Raw genomic sequence first — 19289 nt, forward strand, 5'->3', positions numbered from 1 at the left:
GATGATGGATGATGAATGGATGATGGATGGATGGTGGATGGATGGATGGATGGATGATGGGTGGATGGATACATGGATGGATGGATGGATGGATGGTGGAAGGATAATGAATGGATGGATTCATGGATGGACATGATAGATGATTGATTAATGGATGTATGGATGGTATAGGGCAACCGATTAACATGTGTGAAATCCAAGTACAAGTTACTCCATATCATTTTTAATTCAAAATATTATATTTTAAACATAAATTTAAAAGACTGAAACATCACCATTTTTTTTTCCCTGATGAGAAAACATTTATGTGTTTCTGTGCGTGTCAGGTTGGGAGGAAACACAGGATGCACATTGTCCCCCCCAGCACGTCCTGGTGCCCATACAGCAACAATGTAGACAAAAGTCAGCAGGACACTGACGGAATGTCACTCGCCCTTCGGCTAGAAATCTCATCGAAAATTGGCGATTCTTGTGCACGTTGGGGGCAGCAATCCCATTAATAAAACGGCTGAGGAGCCCGGCGCCTGTGTCTACGTGGCCACCACCCTTACTGAAATAACTTGCCACACAGGTTCCCCTGACACCCGATGACAAAATAGGGATGTGGGGGCCACGTGGGCCTGCAGCCAGCTCCACCCCAAGCCCTGCGCCCCGGCCATCTCCCCCATGAAAGTGCCGGGAACTTCTCCTGAGGATGTGCCCAGCCTCTCGGGAGGCAGAGCTCTAAGCCGCCTCCTTGTCTGCAAGCGTGGGAAGCCCACTCAGTTACGCACAGAGCCGGACATGAGGCCGCGCGCACAGCACCCCCGAGGACGCATCGTGTCTCCTTTCCCGCTTTAAACCCACCTCCCTGCGGGATGCAAATCTGCTTCATGTGTTTCACTCCAGACCTCACTCAGGAGTCCCTGTTGGGCCCCCACCCCCACCCAATGCTCCCTGGACCAGAGGTTCTCAGCTTGGGGAGATCCTGCCCACAGGGGGACAGTTTTGGTTGTCACACTGCGGAGGGGGCGCTCCTGGCGTCCGGTGGGTGAAGACCTGGGACGCTGCTCAACACCCTACAGGGCCCAGGACGCCCCTCATCAGAGAGTCACCCAGACACAAATGTCAGTGTGTGAGGCTGAGAGACCCTGACTTAGCATGAGAGACCCTGTCTATCTATCTATCATCTATCTATTTATCCATCTATCTGCGTATCCATCTCTCTATCATCTGTCATCTCTACCATGTAGAGCCATGTCTTGTCCAAGGTGGTGCCGCCCAGGGCAGAGGGACGGACGGACAGCCTTTCAGGTCCGGAAATTTGCAAAGTAGAGCATGACGCTGCACTGGCCCGTTTCCTACAGAAGTTGCACCACTTTGGGTCGTTATTTTGAAGGAAGGGAATTAGTGAGACGGGCTGATGGATTCTGTCCTCCCTCTCACCCCCCCAAAAAAAATCGTGTGTAGGAGTCCTGACCCCCAAGAGGCTGCTGTGAGGAGGTGGGGCCTGTCGGGAGGGGTTAGGGTGAGATGGGCTCGTGAGTGTGGTGGGGGGGCAGGCGCCTCACGACATCCCTTTAAAATGATGCCATGTCATATGCTCCGTGAGTTACTGGCGAGGTTCATGTGAACGGAGGTCTTAGAAAGACGGACCGATGGCCATGGAGACCAATGCGCCTACACGGCAAGCTTTGTATGGACGTATTTTTTTCCCCACCCACCGTGGAATCTGTGACTCCCAGCATGGCGAAGGTCGAACGTTTCACCAGAGTTTGTCTTGAACGACCGTCACTCACCTTTTTCCCAGGACCCCATCTCGACAGGGCAGGTGCTGAGACGAAGCCGCTCTGGCTTTGGGATAATCGTCAGCTGCTCGTGAGCGGTTCTGCGGAAGCCCCCGGTTGGGGCAGGATGTTGAAAAGGAGAGGAAAGGGGCCTTCGATACCTCCGTCATTCTCGGTTGGCCGGGCCGTGTCTCAGATGCAGAGCCAGAGCCCACACAGAGGTCTTGTGCAAAGGTCCTGTAGGAAGGATTTGCTGGAAGGTCTTACCAGATGGTCTTGTAGGGAGGATGTGTTGGGAGACGTTGTTTGGAAGGACGTGTAGGGAAGTCTTGTTGGAAAATTTGGTCAGGAAGTCTGGTTGGAAAGCCTCGTAGGAAGGTGTAGTGAGAAGGTCTTGACGCAGTCCTGTCCTGTGTCCCCGGGTCCCCAGGCCTCCAGGTAACAGTCCCGGGGCGGGGGTGGCTGGGAAGGTAGCCAGCTGCTCTGCAGACATCTCTGCGGTGTCACCGTGCCCTGCTGGTGTCGGCCCCTGACTTCTGCGTCTGGTCACGGGGTTCATCTCCGCGTGCTTCTCAAGTCTGACAGGCTCCCCCCCCCAATTCCCGCCTCACCGAGGGGGCTCCCGGGTGCAGGAACTTGCCCGTTCTCCTCACTTTTCTGCCTCCTCTCTCCCCATTCTGCCCAATTCAAGCTTTCAGCGTCTTGACTGAGCTGAGAGGCCCAGCCCAGGATTTTCGGAGGCAGCTACTGACCCCTAGTGACCAAAACTTCTATTCTCGGCAACATCAGACGTGTGTCGGCGGGTTTCCTTGTCGGGAGGATGTGTCGGGAGGGCCGATGTGCGGTCTTGTCAGTCGGTCTGGTCTGACGGTCTCCTCGGAAGGGTCCCACGGCTGCCGGGAGCCACCTGGGGCTCGCACGGCTGTGCTTTCCTGCAGGCCAGCCCTGAAGGAGCCACCACGGGGCGTAGGTAAGACAGGCCTCTTCCTCCCTGGAGACCCCTGGAGACCCCTCGTGCTCGGGCTGAGCTAAATACCCGGCCTTCCCTTCATCCGGCCCCCTTCCAGGTATCCGTCCTATCACCTGAGCTCCCACAGCTACTTAAATGCTCCCAGGTTTCGCTCTCAGCTGACTCTGCTTGTCAGGACCGCTCTGCCTGGGGCGCCTTTCTCTCCTCGGAGGCTCTTTGCTGAACCGGAGGGACATTGTTGCAAAGGGTTTTATGAGCCTTGGGGACAGCCGTCCGCTAGGCTGGGGTGGCGTCTGTCACACAGAGCACCCCATTTCTTCTCTCGTCGTTGCTTTTCCAACGAGCCTGTGGGCTCCTGCTTCTAAGTGTCTTTGTGTCTCCGGAACCCAGGTGATGTCCCAGGCTTCCAGGAAGTGGGGGGACAGGCTGACACCAAAAGGGGCGCAGGTTGGGGGGGTCCTTGGCCTCCTCTTCCAGGCTGAGTGAGTCTTTAGCACCAAGCCGCCTGGCTGCCTGACATATTGGGGGGCCACAAACGATAATCCTGGGGCAGCGATGAACAGGCGAGTGTGGGGGACGCAGGGGAGCAGGGGAGCTCCCCAGCTGCGAAACGGCCTGGCAGAGCCTTGTCTGTCCCTTCATGGTCCCGTCGGGATGAAAGTCGTCGCCTTTGGAACCCTAATCTACAGGGTCAAGTCGATGAAAGACGCCTGCTGGTTTCTGCAGCGAGGGGGGGACACCCCACGGCTGTATTTCTTGTCCCGTAAAGTCTCAGTTTCCCCGTGGGATTCAGGCTCCCCGGGGAGAGATGGCGCGTTTTGGGCACGATTTTCAAGCCGGGTCAGTAATGGGCGGATGGCTTGTGGTCCCTTCTCTTTGCTGTCGGGAGGCCCCAACTTCTCTCATGATTGTCCTTGGAGCGTGAAAAGCGATGGCAGAAAGTTTCCCGTCCGCAGACGTAAGATCTGTTCCGGAAAAGGCACGACGCTGCTTTCTCACCTTCTGCGGTAGAGAAACAACGGGAAAGTCTTAGCAACCGTGAAAAGAGCACGGAGACAAAGAGACTTTCGGGGGAACAAAGAATTCGAATCACGTAGGACAGCGTCTCCCACCCACGGATGGGCACCCGCGACCGGCCCCGCTGTCGGAAATCCGGAAACAAAACCAAAGTCACCCACTCACCGTCCGCAAGACCCCACGGAAGAGGTCATCTCATTACCTGTAGCTGCAGGTGACAATCCTGACCCACGGGCGCTGACGCCGTTTCGGGAATCTCTCTGACTTTCTAACCCCGCGAGACGGAAAGTCACCTGTCAGTCCTGTCCTGTGTCCCCGGGTCCCCAGGCCTCCAGGTAGCAGCATCTTGACTGAGCTGAGAGGCCCAGCTCAAGATTTTCGGAGGCAGCTACTGACCCCTAGTGACCAAAACTTCTATTCTCGGCAACATCAGACGTGTGTCGGCGGGTTTCCTTAAGCCACGAGGAAACCGGGGGGTCCCGCCGTGCCCCCCCATCAAAGGGCGGACAGCTCGGACCCCACGGAACCTCCCCGATCCCCTCTCTGCCTCGACTTTCTCTTTGCCGTCGTCCAAATCGGGAGGTCTTTGCCCGTTTTCTTACTGACCTAAGTAACAGTTGGATCTTAAGCCAAATTTGCAATCAGGCCGAGAGATTTCCTCCTAGGGACTCGACTGCCACCTGATGGCGGAGCCCCGCGTTTGCAGGCGGGGGGCATGGGCGGAAGTCGAGCTGACAGTTTTCCCCAGGGAGTTTTCACATTCCTTTCTGGTTTTTTTCTGCCACATCTTAGGTATGTTTGTTGCGGCACAATGTACGAGTGTCCTGGGATGGCCAGGAGAAATGACCAGTGACCAGAAGCTTAAAGCCACAGATATTTATCCTCCCCCGTCCTGGAGGCCAGGAGGCTGCCACCAACCTGTCCCAGGACCGCGCTCCCTCCAGAGGCCCCAGGGGACGGTCCCTCCTGCCCCGTCCAGCTCCTGGGGGCTCCAGGCGTCCCCGGGCGGGTGGCCGCCTCCCCCCATCTCTGCCTCCGTCTCCACGTGGTGTCCCCTCTGTGTCTGTGTCCCTCCTCTTCTGTCCCCGATAAGGACACTGTCATTGGAGTCAGGGCCCCCCTGATCCAGGACGCCCTCCTCTCAGATCCTCACTCAGTCCCATCTGCACAGACCCCGTTTCCACATAAGGCCCCCTTCACTGTACTAGGGGTTCAAATTTCAACTTTTTAGGGGGAGGAGGGGGTGGCACAATTGAACCCACCTGGGGACGTAGGCCTGAGCAGCTAGGACACTGCGCAGCCCTGGGAACCTCCCGGTGCGTCTTGTGCCTTCAGCGTCAGTGTTGTGAGTGACAGGAAGCCCTGGCCCCCCAGGTCCTGCTGGGCGGGACTTAGGAGCGTCTGTCCGTCTGTCTGTGCAGACAGCTCTGGCCAACAATAGAAGTTTTGGTCACTAGGGGTCAGTAGCTGCCACTGAAAACCCCCGGGCATGGGCGCCAGGCTCCGCAGAGACGCTGGGCCCGGGCAGCCGGCCTCCCAAGCGTGTGACATCAGGGAACTCAGGGACTGTGTGGGCCTGTCCTCCAACCCCGAAGCGACCCGCTTCCACGGCGGGGACGCAAGCAGAGGCGCCGGCGGCTTGGGGATGGAGACCCCTGGGCCCCCCCTCCAGGGGCGGCAGCTGCAAAGGGGCCCCGGCGGCCACGCTGCACCAAGAAAACCTCACAGGACACACGCGCTTTTCCTGGAAACCACAGGCGGCTCTTCCCGGAAACACGGGGCTGAGAGCCTTGGACAGAGATGAGCCGTTCTGTCCCCAAAAACCTGCTCAGTGACTTTTTATTATTTTGTTTCAACTCGGAGATTAGCATTCTTATCTCCCGGGGTATCTCCACCTTGCGACAGCCGTGGAAAGTCCCTGCCAGCCCCCAACGGCTTTGGGGCCTCTGCTCCTTGAGAAATCTCACCACGGAGAGATATGTCGGGGGGCACGGAAGGCACCCTGGGGGGCTCTTCTCGCTTTTGGAGAAACACGCACCCCGATTCGGAGAGGCGCGGAGACAAGACCTCCTTGGCTGGGGTCCCCCTGGGAACGACCCAGGACCTGAGAGACCCTGGGCGTGTGTGGGGACGTCTTGGGGTCACATTGCTCAGGCTCCCTTGTGTGTCTCAGCCAGGGTCCCCTCTGGCCTCGTTCCCACGCCCAGAAAGGGCTGGGCGTCCAGCCCAAGCCTGACCGACGGCTCAGCTCTGATGCGGGGTCGTTTCCTCCCCGCTTTTTGCTGCCTTTGAGAGCTGTCACAGAAGGCGCAGGGTGACAACTTCACCGAGAGGAAATTTTGTTTTTGGAGTTCTCGCACGTTGACCCCTGCGCCCCAGTTCCTTCGTCCATCACGGGCTGCTTCTGAGTTCCTGGATTTCTGGTGATGCCCAGACGCACCCCAGAGGCCCCCCCCAGTCACCCCACATTTCCGTCACTCACCTCGGAGGCCTCTATTCACCCCCAAATTTCCATCATTCACCCCAGGGAACCCCATACTCATGCAAACTTCCATCCCTCCCCCCCAGAGACCCCAGAATGTCCCCAAACTCCCAGGTCCCCAGTCCCTGCCGAATCCCAGGACGGGCAGGAAGGGGCTCTTAGTGGGGGACAGGCCGTCAGCGGCAAAGCTGGGTGGTGACAGTCAATCAGCTTGGTGCGGGTCACGGTCACAGGCATCCTCCCCTGTGGGTCTCAGACACGGGGGTCTCTGCCAGACAGCGCGTCGCCCCGTCACACGGGGATCGCCCGACGTCCCCCCACAGCCACGGGCACCGGGGTACAGAAAGCTGCTCAGGACCACGCTCGATGGGAAGTTAAAACTGTTGTGAATTTAGGGACCGCCACCCAGGACGGCTGACATCCAGGAAAAAGGGACCCTTGTCCTCGGCGTGGTCCCCTCTGGGACCAGCACCTCCATGTCACCTACGTGTCACCTCGGGGGCAGGTGAGGGACGCAGAGCCTCAGGCCCCAGCGGGACACGGAACTGGCATCTAACAGGCGTCCCCGTCCCTTGTTTGTTCCACTTTCTGCCCCAGATTCTTTTTCAAGGAGCGTTTCGTGTGTGTGTCTTTGATGCCACCACACAGGCTCCGTTCCTGGGCGCTGGGCCCACGGTTGCTACCGTCTCGAGACCTTTGTCGGCAAATCACTAACACGGTATTGGGCCCGTCGAGGGCCAGTCTGCAGGATGTCGAGGTCCGTGCAACGCCACGGAGTTTCAGGACAAAACCCTGCTGGACAATGTCAAGACCTGCTTTGTTTGCAGGTTACAAAAAAAAGTTTAAAAAAAATCCGAGACTCAGAGCAGCCTGCGCCGGGCACACCTGGGTCTCCGTCGGACCGACACACACAGATAGCAATCTTGTGGGGAACACGGTCTGACAACATCCCACCACGGAATTTGTTTTTCCAGCCGGAGTTTTTTACATGTTTGTGAAACGGGGAAGTGAGCAGTAGCCCAGGGAACTGTGAATGTTTCTCTCTGGGTTCCGGGGCGTTTGGGGCAAGCGGGTGGGTGGGGGAGCTGTGTAAGCAGGAATCGTGAAAATAACGGCCTGTTTTCCACTTCTCGTTCTATCATCGGCAAGGCAAGCCCGTCTTGTAAAGCAAAGGTCAAGATTTCGGTCAGCACTTTAGTTCCCCGTCCTGTGGGGTTTGTGGCACAGCCCTGCGGGGTGGGGGGGGGGATTGGGGACACACAGCCCCCCCAGGGTCCCCAAACAGGACAGCAACGTCCCACCGGCTGGCAGCAGGGTTTCAGAAAGCCGTCTTCAGCCAGGTTTCAATACGTGGGCGGGGGTGCGGGGTGGGGGGAAGGGCGTTCCCAGGAGGGCCGTTTCCTGGGCAAAACATCCATTTTCAAGGTAAACAAATGTCAGCACCTCATGGACGGGTCCCCGCCTGTGGGCTGTAACTCCAACCCCGTCCAGAAATGAAAATGAGAAGCTGTTTCCAAGAGTGTCCCTTGATGTTTCGGGAAGACGGAGGCGCTTACAGCCCGTCTCCTCTCTAATTGTCATGCTAACGCGATGGGCGGGAACGCAGGCCGCACAAAAGTGTCCCCAGCAGCTGGGACGCCGGAGAGAAGCCATGGTCGCCACCGCCTCAGGCCCAGGGAAGTCCCATGACGATCAAAGCAATAGGAAGGAAGAAAGTGTGGTTTTTTTGGGAGAAGACGCGAAAATTCCACCCATTTTTCAAACAGAAAACCGTTGGGTGGCCGGAGGGGGGGGGCAGGCCTCCCCCTGAGTTCCGAGGGGCCTGGTGTGTCTGCAGTTAGGGGAGGGGGCACCTCCAGCGCAAGTGGTCGACATTCACGATGGAAGCACGTGTGTATCGGGGAACGGGGATAGCAAGTCCAGGGGGCCCGTGTTGTCCCCACGGCCCCAGCACCCATGGGAGGCCTGTGCCTGTGACGGCCGCCGGGCTGCCGGCCACGGCTCCCTTGTGCCACAGGCCGGCTCTTGGCTGCGTGTTTCTCCTCTACACACGTTCTTAGAAGGCCAGCGAGCGCCGAGCCTGGGTGGCCGTCACCGCAAGGCCACGTGACACCCCCACGAACACCGCACCCCGCGCACCCCCAGCCCGGCTCTGTCACAGCGGACCCCAGGGGGCTCGTGGCCACTCCAAAGTGGGACCGAAGACACGTGCGCGTGCAAAGAGCCTGCGGCTGAGCGTGGCTGGAGCCTGATTTTCTTTCCTCCAACTTGGCCGGACGCCTGTCCCTGCGAAGCACCTGCCCTGGGCGGGAGCCCTTTGCTTCCCCACAACATCGTGGGGCTGGCGAGCGCACAGTGTGCAGGGCAGACACTCCGGGAGCATCTCTGTCGTGCCGTCTTGAGTCTCAGGAATCCTCCTTGTTGGTGACAAGGGCCTTCACCTGATCAGACGAGGCCCACCCGTCCACGTCACGGACGGTGGCCCCTTTACTTAAAGTCGCCTGGCTGTGGGGCTGAACCACACCTGCAACCAAGGTGCGTCTGCAGTCCCTGACCCACCACCTCTGTCCTTGCCTGTCCCCATGCAGCCCAGCACCTACTCCTCAGAGCGGGGGACCCGGGGCCATGCCTGGGGACACCTTTGGTTGTCACAAGTGTGGGGGAGCTGCTGGCACGTGCTGGGTGGACACTAGAGATAACAGTCAGCGCCCTACAATGCTCAGGGTGGTGTCGCTCTAACCACCCCGCTGGCAGCCCAGGACAGAGCCGAGGAGACCCCACGATGACACGTCGATGAGCCCTAGAAGGAACCCTGGTTTGTGTCCTCATTTCAACATGGACTCTGGCTGAGTGGCTGGTGCAGGCTGGACACCTCACCGATGGATGGCCCAGCGCCTTTCTACTCAGGACCCGACTGTCCCCCTGAATGGGGACGTGACAGCAGCTCGGATATGGCCCTGGGGTGTCCGCCGAGCCTGAGCAGGTGGGAGCTGGCTTCCCAAGCAGCCACTTCTGCACCTCCAGCCGCACCGTGGAATTAGCACGCTGCACAGGAATTGCTCATCAGGCCACGAAAGGCGCACGGGACCCTGCAATGCCTGTGACTCGGTGACAGCGGCCAGCCTGAGATGGACTCACACTGTGTGACCCCAACTCTAGGACACGCTGGAAAAGGCAAAAACATGGAGACAGTGAAAGATCCGTGGGCGCCCGGGTTGGGGGGCAGAGGGGATGAACAGGGGAGCACAGAGGGGCTTTAGGGCCGTGAAGCCACTCCCTGTGACCCCATCATGGGGGACACGTCATCGTGCATCTGTCCAAAGCCACGGCACGTAGGACCCCAGGATGAGCTCTCACGCTGCCTGCTGTTAACCACTCGGCCAGTAACCATGTGTCACTCTATCAGCAATGTCACAGTAACAGCACCCGGAGAGTCACAGCGTGTTAACAATGTATCACTCTGGGTTCCGCTCTCGCAACAACGCAGCACACTGAAGCCAGATGATAAAATTCGGGGAACCCCTGCGAGGAGAGGGTCCCAATGGGAAACCCCTGTGCTTTCTGCTCCGTGTGGCTCCAACCCTAACGCGTCTCTAAAAATAAAGTCTACACTTTTTCTTTTCTTCTTCCTTTTTTTTTTTTTTTTCTTAAAGCCACTTCTGCAGGTGGCTTCCCCGGGCTCAGGAACCTCATGGAACTGTGGCTATGACGTCCCCACAGGACCCGTCACAGTTCCTCCTCCGAGTTACAGCAGCCGGCGCTGGTGGCCACCGAGAGTGTGGCCGTGTGACAGGGGAGGGCAGGGACCACGGTTACCCAGGAATTCCGATCATGTGTCATGACGTTTGTTGAGTTTCACAGCTTGTCTGCAGCTTTTGGGAAAAAAAAAAAAAAGCGTGGATTTTCAAGGTGCTGAAGAGGTTCTCCCCTCCCCCACCGGGAAGTGGGGTGAGGTGGGGGGGACACAGGGAGAGCTGGCCAGGGTACAGTCACTCACATTGTCCCAACTCTGCATGGTGCCCGGTGGGCACCCCACTTACCCGGGGGATCACTTTGCAAGCTGCGTAAATGTCTCAGCACTGTGCTTTTCAAACATTCTGTACTGAATGCCAACTGCAACTGAAAAAATATATATATATATATTATATATAACATGAACTTATCATGACAAAAAGGTCACCGTGTTAAAGTGTACAAAGCAATGTCCTTTCGTGCACTCACAATGGTCCCAAACTTTCTCACATCCCCCCGCCAAAGGAGACCCCACCCCATTAACAGTCACCCCCCAATTCCCCGTCCCCCAGCCCCTGGCAACCACCACGTGCTTTCTGACCCCATGGATCGCGCTTACCCTGGACATTGCCTGTAAGTGAAATTATGTAGTACGTGTCCTGTGATGTCTCTCGTCTCTCCCTGTGTCCGCGTTGCAGCAGGTGTCAGCGTCTCCCTCCGTTTTACGGACACACTTACTTTTCTCGGAGGTGTCCGGATACACCAGAGAAGGCAGGGTTTGTCGCCGAGAGCACACACGGGTCCAGGTCCTCTCAGACCGTCCGGCTCATCCTCTATGCCGCCGTCAACCGTCCACTCCTTTGGGGGGAAGAGAAAAGGCCCCATAGAGATGGAGCAAGGGCTGGGCAACCCCTAGTAGGTGCTGGCGTCCCGTCGTGCTCCCCGCAGCTCCGCAGACAGCATTCGGTGCCGTGGGAAGTCACCTGGCCAGCGGGTCCCCTCAACGGCCCCTGAGGTCAGGCACGGCCCCAACAGTCACCTCATCTTCACACCACCGTGGCGTTTTGTGCCCCACACGCAGAGCTGGCGTGTGGTGCCTGAGCGTGTGACTGAGGGATTCAGGGACAGAGAAGGAAATTTTGACCCCACATGGCACAGCCGAGTGTCACATCTGGGCAGTGACGTCTACCCAACGCCGCCCACCAGCTCGCCACCCTCGGACGTGGGGCGGCCAGCTCCTCCTGGCAGACGTGCGAGTGGCCTGGGGTTCTCACAGGACGATGCCACGCAAGCCGTGAGACCCAAGCAACCTGGGAAAGTCAGACGCCGTCCTGAGCGTTCCTCCTAGTCCCAGACCAGGGTCACACTCCCTAAAACAGGCACAATCGCAGAGAAAAGATCCGGCACCTCCCTGGTCCCCCCTCTGCACCCAGAACCCATCCTCGGCTGCAAACATGTCACCCTTCAGGCCCAGAGCTGAGAAGGGGACCACAACATGCCACCCCCAAAATATGACACTCTGGCATCCGGATTATTTTAAGCTGAGGACATTTGGGCTTCAACAAATGCAGAACAAAAGGCTTCCGGGACCTTTCCTTCTCTGACCAAAAGCAGCAGCTGCTCCTGGGAGACGAGGCCCCATAAATTCCTCTTCCGGGCGGATATACTCCCAGAAGTAGGAAGGCAGTAAGACCCGCCCCAAATTGCCTGTCAAGGGGTGTCTATGGCCCTGACGTAGGTGGGAAGGCCACTCATACCTGTGTAAACAAACATGGTCACAAACTTTATCTCCTGCTTCTTCTCAGAAAACCCACTTATCTTTCCCAAAAGTCGTTTGTTTTCCCCTAGGTGTCCTGTCCCTCCTCCCATCACCTAGTAAGTTAGGTACACAAACCCCAGATTCTAACCATGCTTTTGAGTTTCTCCCATGTGTCTGTGTGCTGCACATAAACTCTGCTTTCCTCTTTACTGTTAACCTGCCCGTTTAATTTACATGCCCCAGGCACAGAACCTAAGCGTATAGAGAACGAAGTTTATCTATTTACGTATTTTTTTCTCCTTCTCCTACAGTCTCATCTCCCTCCACCTAGAGCTGTCCATCCCCATAAGCATCAATGCTCTTCTTTAGCCCAGAAACCTGTAGGAGCCTGCGCTCCCTTTTCTGTATTTCTGTTCCCCGTGCGAATGAGGCCTATGGAGGGTGCCCTGCCATGTTGCATCTGAGGGCACGTTGGCAAGAGAGCGATCAGGCTGCCGAAGGGTCTGGAGCTCATGAAAGAACGGCACGCGATTGACCTGGAACACAGGCCCGTGTTTGCCAGCCGCGGTTATCTGATAAGCGTCCCAAGGAGACGGGTTTTCTGTGCGATCGGAGGGCAGGCTGCGATGAGGGGAGCAGATGGATTTTCTGTCCGTGGCAGCCAGCTGGAAATGAGACGCGCTGTTCTGTCCACAGCAAGCTTGTTGCCCTGGACAAGATTCAGGGTGACTCCTGTACGAGTCCCCTGGGGTGGCCGTAACAACGTGCTGGAGGCTGCATGGCTTAGAAAACAGAAATGTATTGTGTCCCGGCCCTGGCGGCCAGAAGCCCCAAGCCAAAGTGTCGGCCGGGCTGGTGCCTCTTCAGGGCTGAGGGGCGAGTCTTCCATGCCCGTCTCCTCGGCCCGGGGCCCTCAGGGCTTCTGAGCCTGAGGACGGCCGTCTGCTCTGCGTGTCTTCACGTGGTCTGCCCTCTGGATGTGTTTGTCTGAGCGCCCCGTTCCCCTTTTCGTGAGGACTCAGCCTCATCGGACCTGGGCCCACTCAAAACAGCTCATCTGAGCACAGTCATCTGCAAAGACAGTTTCCAAAGAAGGCCGTGGGCAGAGGACTTGGGGTGAGCACTTGAGAGAATGGGTGATTCATCCATCATCCATCATCCATCCATCCATCCACCCATCCATCCATCCATCCATCATCCATCTATCCATCCACTCATCATCCATCCATCCATCCATCCATCTGTCCATCTTAACATTCATCCACTTATTCCTTCTGCCAGCTTGTGGGTCACACACAGGACGGGAAGCAGAAACCCACACGAACACAGCCCTGCTGTGCCCCTGATCATCACGACACGTACTCATTTACTTATTTACTTATTTATTTAAGCATCTTCCTACTTTCTTATTTACTTACTTCATGACTGACCCGTGCCTCCACGTCCCTAGCATTTCACGTGTCGTGGCATGGAGAAGACTTTTCACATCAAAAACGAAAAACAGAAAACAAAAAACACAAGAACAAAACCAAAACATAACAAAACACTTTCTTCCCCAAATCGTATTTCGTGATTCTGAAAGACCTGGTTTGTTTCTGCCATTGGTGACCAGGGTGTCGGTGCCGGCTGGTCCTCCGCGGGAGAGGCAGGCGGGCAGCGCTGTCCCGTGAGCACATGGACAGACCGCCTTGTCCGGGGACAGCTCACACCCTGCCCCTGCGTCCTCTGCTCCGGCCTCTCAGCTGAGCCCTGCTGCACCCCGAAAGGGCCCAGCTCACACCCTGCCCTGCTGCACCCCGGAAGGTCCCAGCTCACACCCTGCCCTGCTGCACCCCGGAAGGTCCCAGCTCACACCCTGCCCTGCTGCACCCCGGAAGGGCCCAGCTCACGCCCTGCACCGTGGCCCAACTTCCAAATCTACGCAAACAGATGCAACAGCCGAGGGCTTTGCACAGGTCCCGGGAGCCATGGAAATGCCGCCGGGCTGTGACTGTAGCCTGCACGCCTTCCCGCTCTGCTGGGCGGGGAGCTGCGTGTGCTGGGCGACGGCTACCACCTGCGGCCTCAGCTCAGAGACGGGCCTGATAACCAGCCCCACTGCGCGCTCAGGGCTCAGCTGTCCCCAGGCCGCCCGCCCTGGAGCAGACGGAGGCCGTGGCGGAACCTTCCGGAGCCAAGATAACATTCTCGGTGAGATGCACAGCTCCACGCAGACGGAGCCTGGCCTTTCGGCCTGTTGCCACGGCGGTGGAGGCCTCTGGTCCGGAGGCAAACGGAGCATGGCGTGTCTTTTTCGCAAATCATAACACCGAACACGATTCAAAGGACATGGCTACGGCGGGGAAACCGATGCGGGTGTGAACGCTTGACAGCGGCCCCCAAGGGGCAGGGAGCTGCCGCTTCTGCCGGCTTGAGTCTGGGCTGGACATGGACTCGCTTTGCTCCGGGGAAGGTGCTCGGGGTGACAGGCGTGGGACGGAACCAGCGGGGACCTTACTGCTCCTTTGAGCCTGCCCGCTGCCACCAGCGCCCCCGGGCACCCGGTAGAGCCACTGACCTCCACGAACCCTCAGGATCATGAAAGACAACAACACGCTGACCGTCATGTTTAGGGTGACGCGTCACCCCGTCAACAGGGGACCGAAACGACAGGTACCTGCAGGGCGAGTGACACCTGACACGTGGCACAAATAAGCAGCGGCAGTGTCCGCCACGCCCGAGCCACCGTGTCACAAACCCCATCGCCCCCTGTTTTGCGCGCTGGCTGAGTCCCTGCCGATGTGGGGGCGGCGGGCGGGGGGCGGGCCGCCAGCCCAGGCTGCCTGTTCATGTCATTGACACGAGGACCTGTGACAATTCGGGAACCGCAGACATTCGTGTCCCCACGAAATGCTAACCTCACCACGTCACCACCCGGGAGCCGGAGACGACGCCACTGCGGGAAGCTTGCTTGTCCTCCGGCCCTCAGCTTAGCGGCTCTGGCTGGGTCTCTCCATGTCACCGACGGGCGTGTCTCCCTTTCGTGTGTAAATGTCCTCAAAGGTGCAGGGTGTACCGGGCAGGTCCCCCACCCTGAGGACAGCCAGCGGATCCAGCTCGCGTGGGCGTGGATGGTGGGAAGGGGGGGGCTGCTGGGAAGAAGAAGGGGTGACTCTGCCCCTTCCACGGGGGCGTTTGCACAACTCTGGGGACACTTTTGGTTGTGACTTAGTGTGTGTGGGGGGGACGCTTCTGGCATCTGCTGGGTGGGGACCAGGGGCTGCTCAGCCGCTCAGGGCCCAGGACGCCCCCCATCAGAGAGTCACCCAGACACAACCGTCCGTCGTTCCAAGGTTATTACACCTGTTTCAGCGCGAGAAATTCTCTCTCTCTCTCTGTTTCTCATCTATGTATCCGTCTATCCTGCCTATGTAGCCATTGTCTATCGTCTATCATCTATCCATCCGTCTATCTATCACCCACCACACCAGGGCGCCCACACCCTGCTGTCCGTGTGTGGGGGCCACAGTCAGAGCCCCCAGACGCCCACGTCCTAAGCCCTGGAGCGCACGAAACCCCCGGACACAGCAGCTTTGTGCGGCGTGATTACCTGGACACGGGGGCGACCTCGCCGGGTCACCCAGGCGGGCTCGAGGGCCGTTACTTAGAAGGAGGAGGCAGGACGGGCCCTGTTGCTGGGAGGCAGGGGGGACGCTGCCGGCTTCGGGGAGCGGGGACGGCTCGGGAACACGGGGGTCCCTGGGACCCCGGAAGCCACGCGGCCAGCCGGGCGACACCAGCGTGCAGCCCTTTGCCGCACGTCTTGAGCGTCAGTGTCAAGACTTCCAGCGTCACTGCTGCTGTTCTTAGCCTCCTGTGGGCGCACAGCGTGGGCCTGAGCTGCCCGCTGACACGCAGCCCCCCAGGCCGGTGCCCCGAGTGTACCCTGCCCGGTGTCCCCGGCTACGCTCCGGGGATCGCTGCTTTATTTGCCCCCTGAGTCCCCACACGGCAGACGGGGTCCCGTCCCTGCCTGTGGCTGACCAGACGACCCCACCCGGCCACACCGTGGCCGCGGGGACCCCGCCGTCACAGGCACACGGGATCCTCACGGCCCACGCGATCCCGGGAACCCCGGGCATACCAGGTCAGCAGGCGTGACGCCGGCCAGCAAAGCCCGCGCAGATGCGTGTGTCAATGTCATGCTCACTTTTTTTTTTTAATTTTTTTAAACTTTTTTCAACTAAAGCGTGACTCAGCTTCCTGTGCTCACTTCCCTACCTTCTCTCTCTGCCTGTTAAAAATCCGGTGACCTCTGTCCATGAGTCATGAGCTGGAAGTTCGCTGTGCCGGCGGCTGTGCGCCCTGCAGCATGAGGCCAGCCTTCCCGCCCTGGGCGGCAGCCACCGCGCTCCTGCTGGGACATTTGGTGGCTTTGGGAGAATCGGGAGCCGGTAAGGAAGCTTTGGCCGATGTGCCCGGGGTGTGTGGGTCCCGCGTCCTTTCTGTAAACCTCCCTTCCTTCCTTTCTCTTGTCTGTCTTTCTTTTTTGTTGTTGTGTCTGCTTGGTCTGTTCGGCTGCTTTCGGCATTGACGTGACCGCGGGCCTGACCCGGGCTTCTGAGAACCTGCAGACCGCAGCTGGCCCGTCGCAAACGGCCGGGGTGACCTGAGTTCAAGATTCAGTTTGAATGGAGAAAAGAGATGAATGACGTAGTGTGTGTGCGCATGTGTGTGTATATGTGTGTGCATGTGTGTACACGTGTGTGCATGTTGTGTGTGCACCTGTGTGTGCGTGTGTGTGTACATGTGTGCATGTTGTGTGCGTGTGCATGTGTGTGCGTGCAAGTGTGTGTGCATGTGCGTGTACGTGTGTGTTCATGTTGTGTGTACGTACGTGTGTGCATGTGTGTACGTGTGTGCATGTTGTGTGCGTGCGCGCGCACATGTGCACACACGTGTGCGCGCGCATGTTGTGCGTGTGCATGTGTGTGTACGTGTGTGTGTGCACATGCTAAGCTGAGACTCTGGGAGGCTCCATTGCTTCACGTGCCGTCAGAAAGGGTCAGGCTTTTGTGTCGGTCCCTATGTACCTGCCTGTGGTGACATCGTGTCATCAGGGGGCCTCCGAGGAAACTGGGGCTTCCCGTCGGTGGGTGTCGGGCCCGCCCACCCGTCCGTCAGCCTGGGGGGCCGCCCTTAAGCCCCACAGGACAAAGGGGGCTTTTCCAGAAAACTGGTGCCAGGCGGACGCTATAAGCATTTGATAAAAGGTGTCACCAGGAGAAGACGGGTGGCAGGGACCCAGGCGGTGGGCAGCTCGGCCACCAGGCAGCTCGCGCTGGGCCCTGCAGCCCGGGGCCACACACACAGGGACATGCTGCTTCCGTATGGTCCCCACGCGTCACCCAGGACATCACGCCGGACCTCGCGCTGTTTTGTCCACCTCGTCCGCCTGCCGTGGCGGGGTCCCCAGCGTCCCCGTTCGCTGCAGTCTGGGGGTGGCCCGTGGGAATTGCAGGCGGCACAGCAGGGGAGCCTGCATGTGGGTGTCCCCCGGGCTGGCACCGATGTGACCCCCAAACTCTGTGCAGGGCCCTTTCCCCTGCTCTGTGAAGCTGTCATCAGGCCCCCCGTCTGCCAGAGGCAGGGGGCACCGTTGTGTTTGGAGACGTTCCCTTGAGACCCCCCTTGTCCCCCCTGACACCCCCTGGACAGAAAAACGCACGGCTTAGACCCGTTCTGGGTCCCGACCCGCGTGGAGCCCCGAGGTGGCTGTCAGGACCGGCGATGGGGGGAGGCCCCCAAGCCGGGGTTCCAGCCGCCAGGGGAGGCCACTCGGCGCCTTTCTAGTAACTTCTTAGAAACCAGAACCTTGCTTTCTCTGTCAGGGCGTTTGTGGTTTGCTTGCTTTTTTCCTGTCACCAGAGCTGCCATTGACCCGAGTTCATGAGACGCGTGAGAGCTGGTGAATGAGGGTGAGAACTGGGGTGTGTGTGCGTGGGGGGGGCACCGTGTTAGGAAAGGACACCCCCTGCCCCGGGGGGTCCCCGTCATTCACGTACGGGCCTCAGCCAGCAGCCACCACTGGGGACGCATCGCCGGCGGCGCTGGGGTCCCGGACACGCGCAGGGGCCGCCCCACGCGGACTCCAGAGTTTTCAGGGAGGGTGCGCTGGCTGCTAATGAGGCCGAACCGGGGGCTACAAAGGTGCGGGGGCTCTAGTAGCTGGGAGGGGGGGCCCTGGGCGCCACCTCGGGTGTCAGCTCAGCCACCGCTGCTCCCCGACAACGACCTCCCCTTAACGCAAACGCCACCATGCCCACGGACCCCAGTGGGGCCGGGGGGACGGGAGGACGTGGCTCAGGGCACGCGTTGGGGTTCCTGCCGGGCCTGGGCTGGGGGTGGCACTGCCTGCTGCTGGCGCTGCGCTTAGTGGGTGGGTTTGAAGGAAGGAGAGAGAGAGAGAGAGAGAGAGAGAGAGAGAGAGAGAGAGAGAAGGATGCTTAGATCTGACCTTACCCACCCCCACCCCCACCCCCAAAATACCCGACAGGATCTGCGTTCAAAGCCCATTGACGAACCCAAGCTCATTAAAGCATTCTTTTAATGACTCATCCATCACCTTCTCTCTCTTTATACATATTTTTTTAACCCGGAGGCAGCTTTTCAACGTAAAAGGAAATTCTCGGTATTGAAAGGATGACGCACAGTTGGCACATCGGTTCTTCTCCCCGTTTCCGTCAGCCTGTGTGGTTTTCTGGGGTGCTGGGGGGCAGGACGGTTACCGTGGACGGGCAGCTTTTCAGAGGCTGCAGGGGCTGGACGTGGGGCCGCACCCACGAGGCGTGGGGGTTTCGGCGACAGCAGCCGCCGTTTTTGAGGCGACCGCCCGCGGGGTCCCCGCGCGCCCGTGTTAGGGGAACGGCGTCCCTGGGACGTGAGGAGACGTCAGCAGAAATGAGGGTAGCAAGGGGACTGGGCCAGGACATTGGTTTTGGGGTGACAGCGCCGTCGAGGTGCAATGCACGTGTCATAGAATCCGTGCACGTGGGGCGTGCTGCTCAGGGCTTTCCGGTGTGTTCAGAGCTGCGCAGCCGGCACGTCTGTGTGGTTCCAGCACATTCCGTCCCCCCCCCAGGAGATGCGTCCCCATGACAGTCACCCCGTCCCCTCATGCAACCCCTGACAGCACACAGCACCCCCTTCCTGTCTGTGGACGGGCCTGTCCTGGACGTTTCACGTAAACGGAGTCACACGCCGGGCGGCCGTGGGTGTTTGTCACTCCCTGAGCACCGTGTCCCCAAGGTCCCTCCACGTGGTGGCGAGTGTCACAGCCCCCTCCTTTTCAGGGCCGAGTGACAGTCCGGTATACGGACGGCTCCCCATTGTGTGTGTCCAAAGAGGGGACGCACAGACTCTGTCCCAGACGTCCCGACACTGCAAAGCCTGCTGTGCCCGACGACGGCGGGGATCGAACCGGCAGCCCTGGTGTCAGGAGCCTGCGCTCCGACCCACGGAGCTAACCGGCCGCCCCACGGAGCCCCTTAATTGACACGTGGATTTGCCCGCACAAGGCACGGG

General features: G+C 59.1%; 1 protein-coding gene and 1 long non-coding RNA gene across 2 annotated transcripts in view; one reads left to right on the plus strand and one right to left on the minus strand.

Moving 5' to 3' along the window:
* Positions 1-1699: 1699 nt before the first annotated feature.
* Positions 1700-5101, minus strand: LOC109375562 (uncharacterized). Its single transcript, XR_002122595.1, has 2 exons — positions 5016-5101; positions 1700-3738 (listed from the first exon to the last, which is right to left on the minus strand). It is a non-coding gene; the product is annotated as an uncharacterized LOC109375562 (long non-coding RNA).
* An 8592-nt stretch (positions 5102-13693) lies between these two features.
* CRLF2 (cytokine receptor like factor 2) overlaps positions 13694-19289 on the plus strand; it is a 13991-nt gene continuing 8395 nt past the window's right edge. The window contains exon 1 of the mRNA XM_019631005.1: positions 13694-13986. Within this exon, the coding sequence (XP_019486550.1) occupies positions 13694-13986 (293 nt within the window). The remainder of the gene's footprint in view (positions 13987-19289) is intronic.

This window comes from Hipposideros armiger, unplaced genomic scaffold (assembly GCF_001890085.2).
Source record: "Hipposideros armiger isolate ML-2016 unplaced genomic scaffold, ASM189008v1 scaffold_970, whole genome shotgun sequence".
Taxonomy (NCBI): Eukaryota; Metazoa; Chordata; class Mammalia; order Chiroptera; family Hipposideridae; genus Hipposideros; species Hipposideros armiger.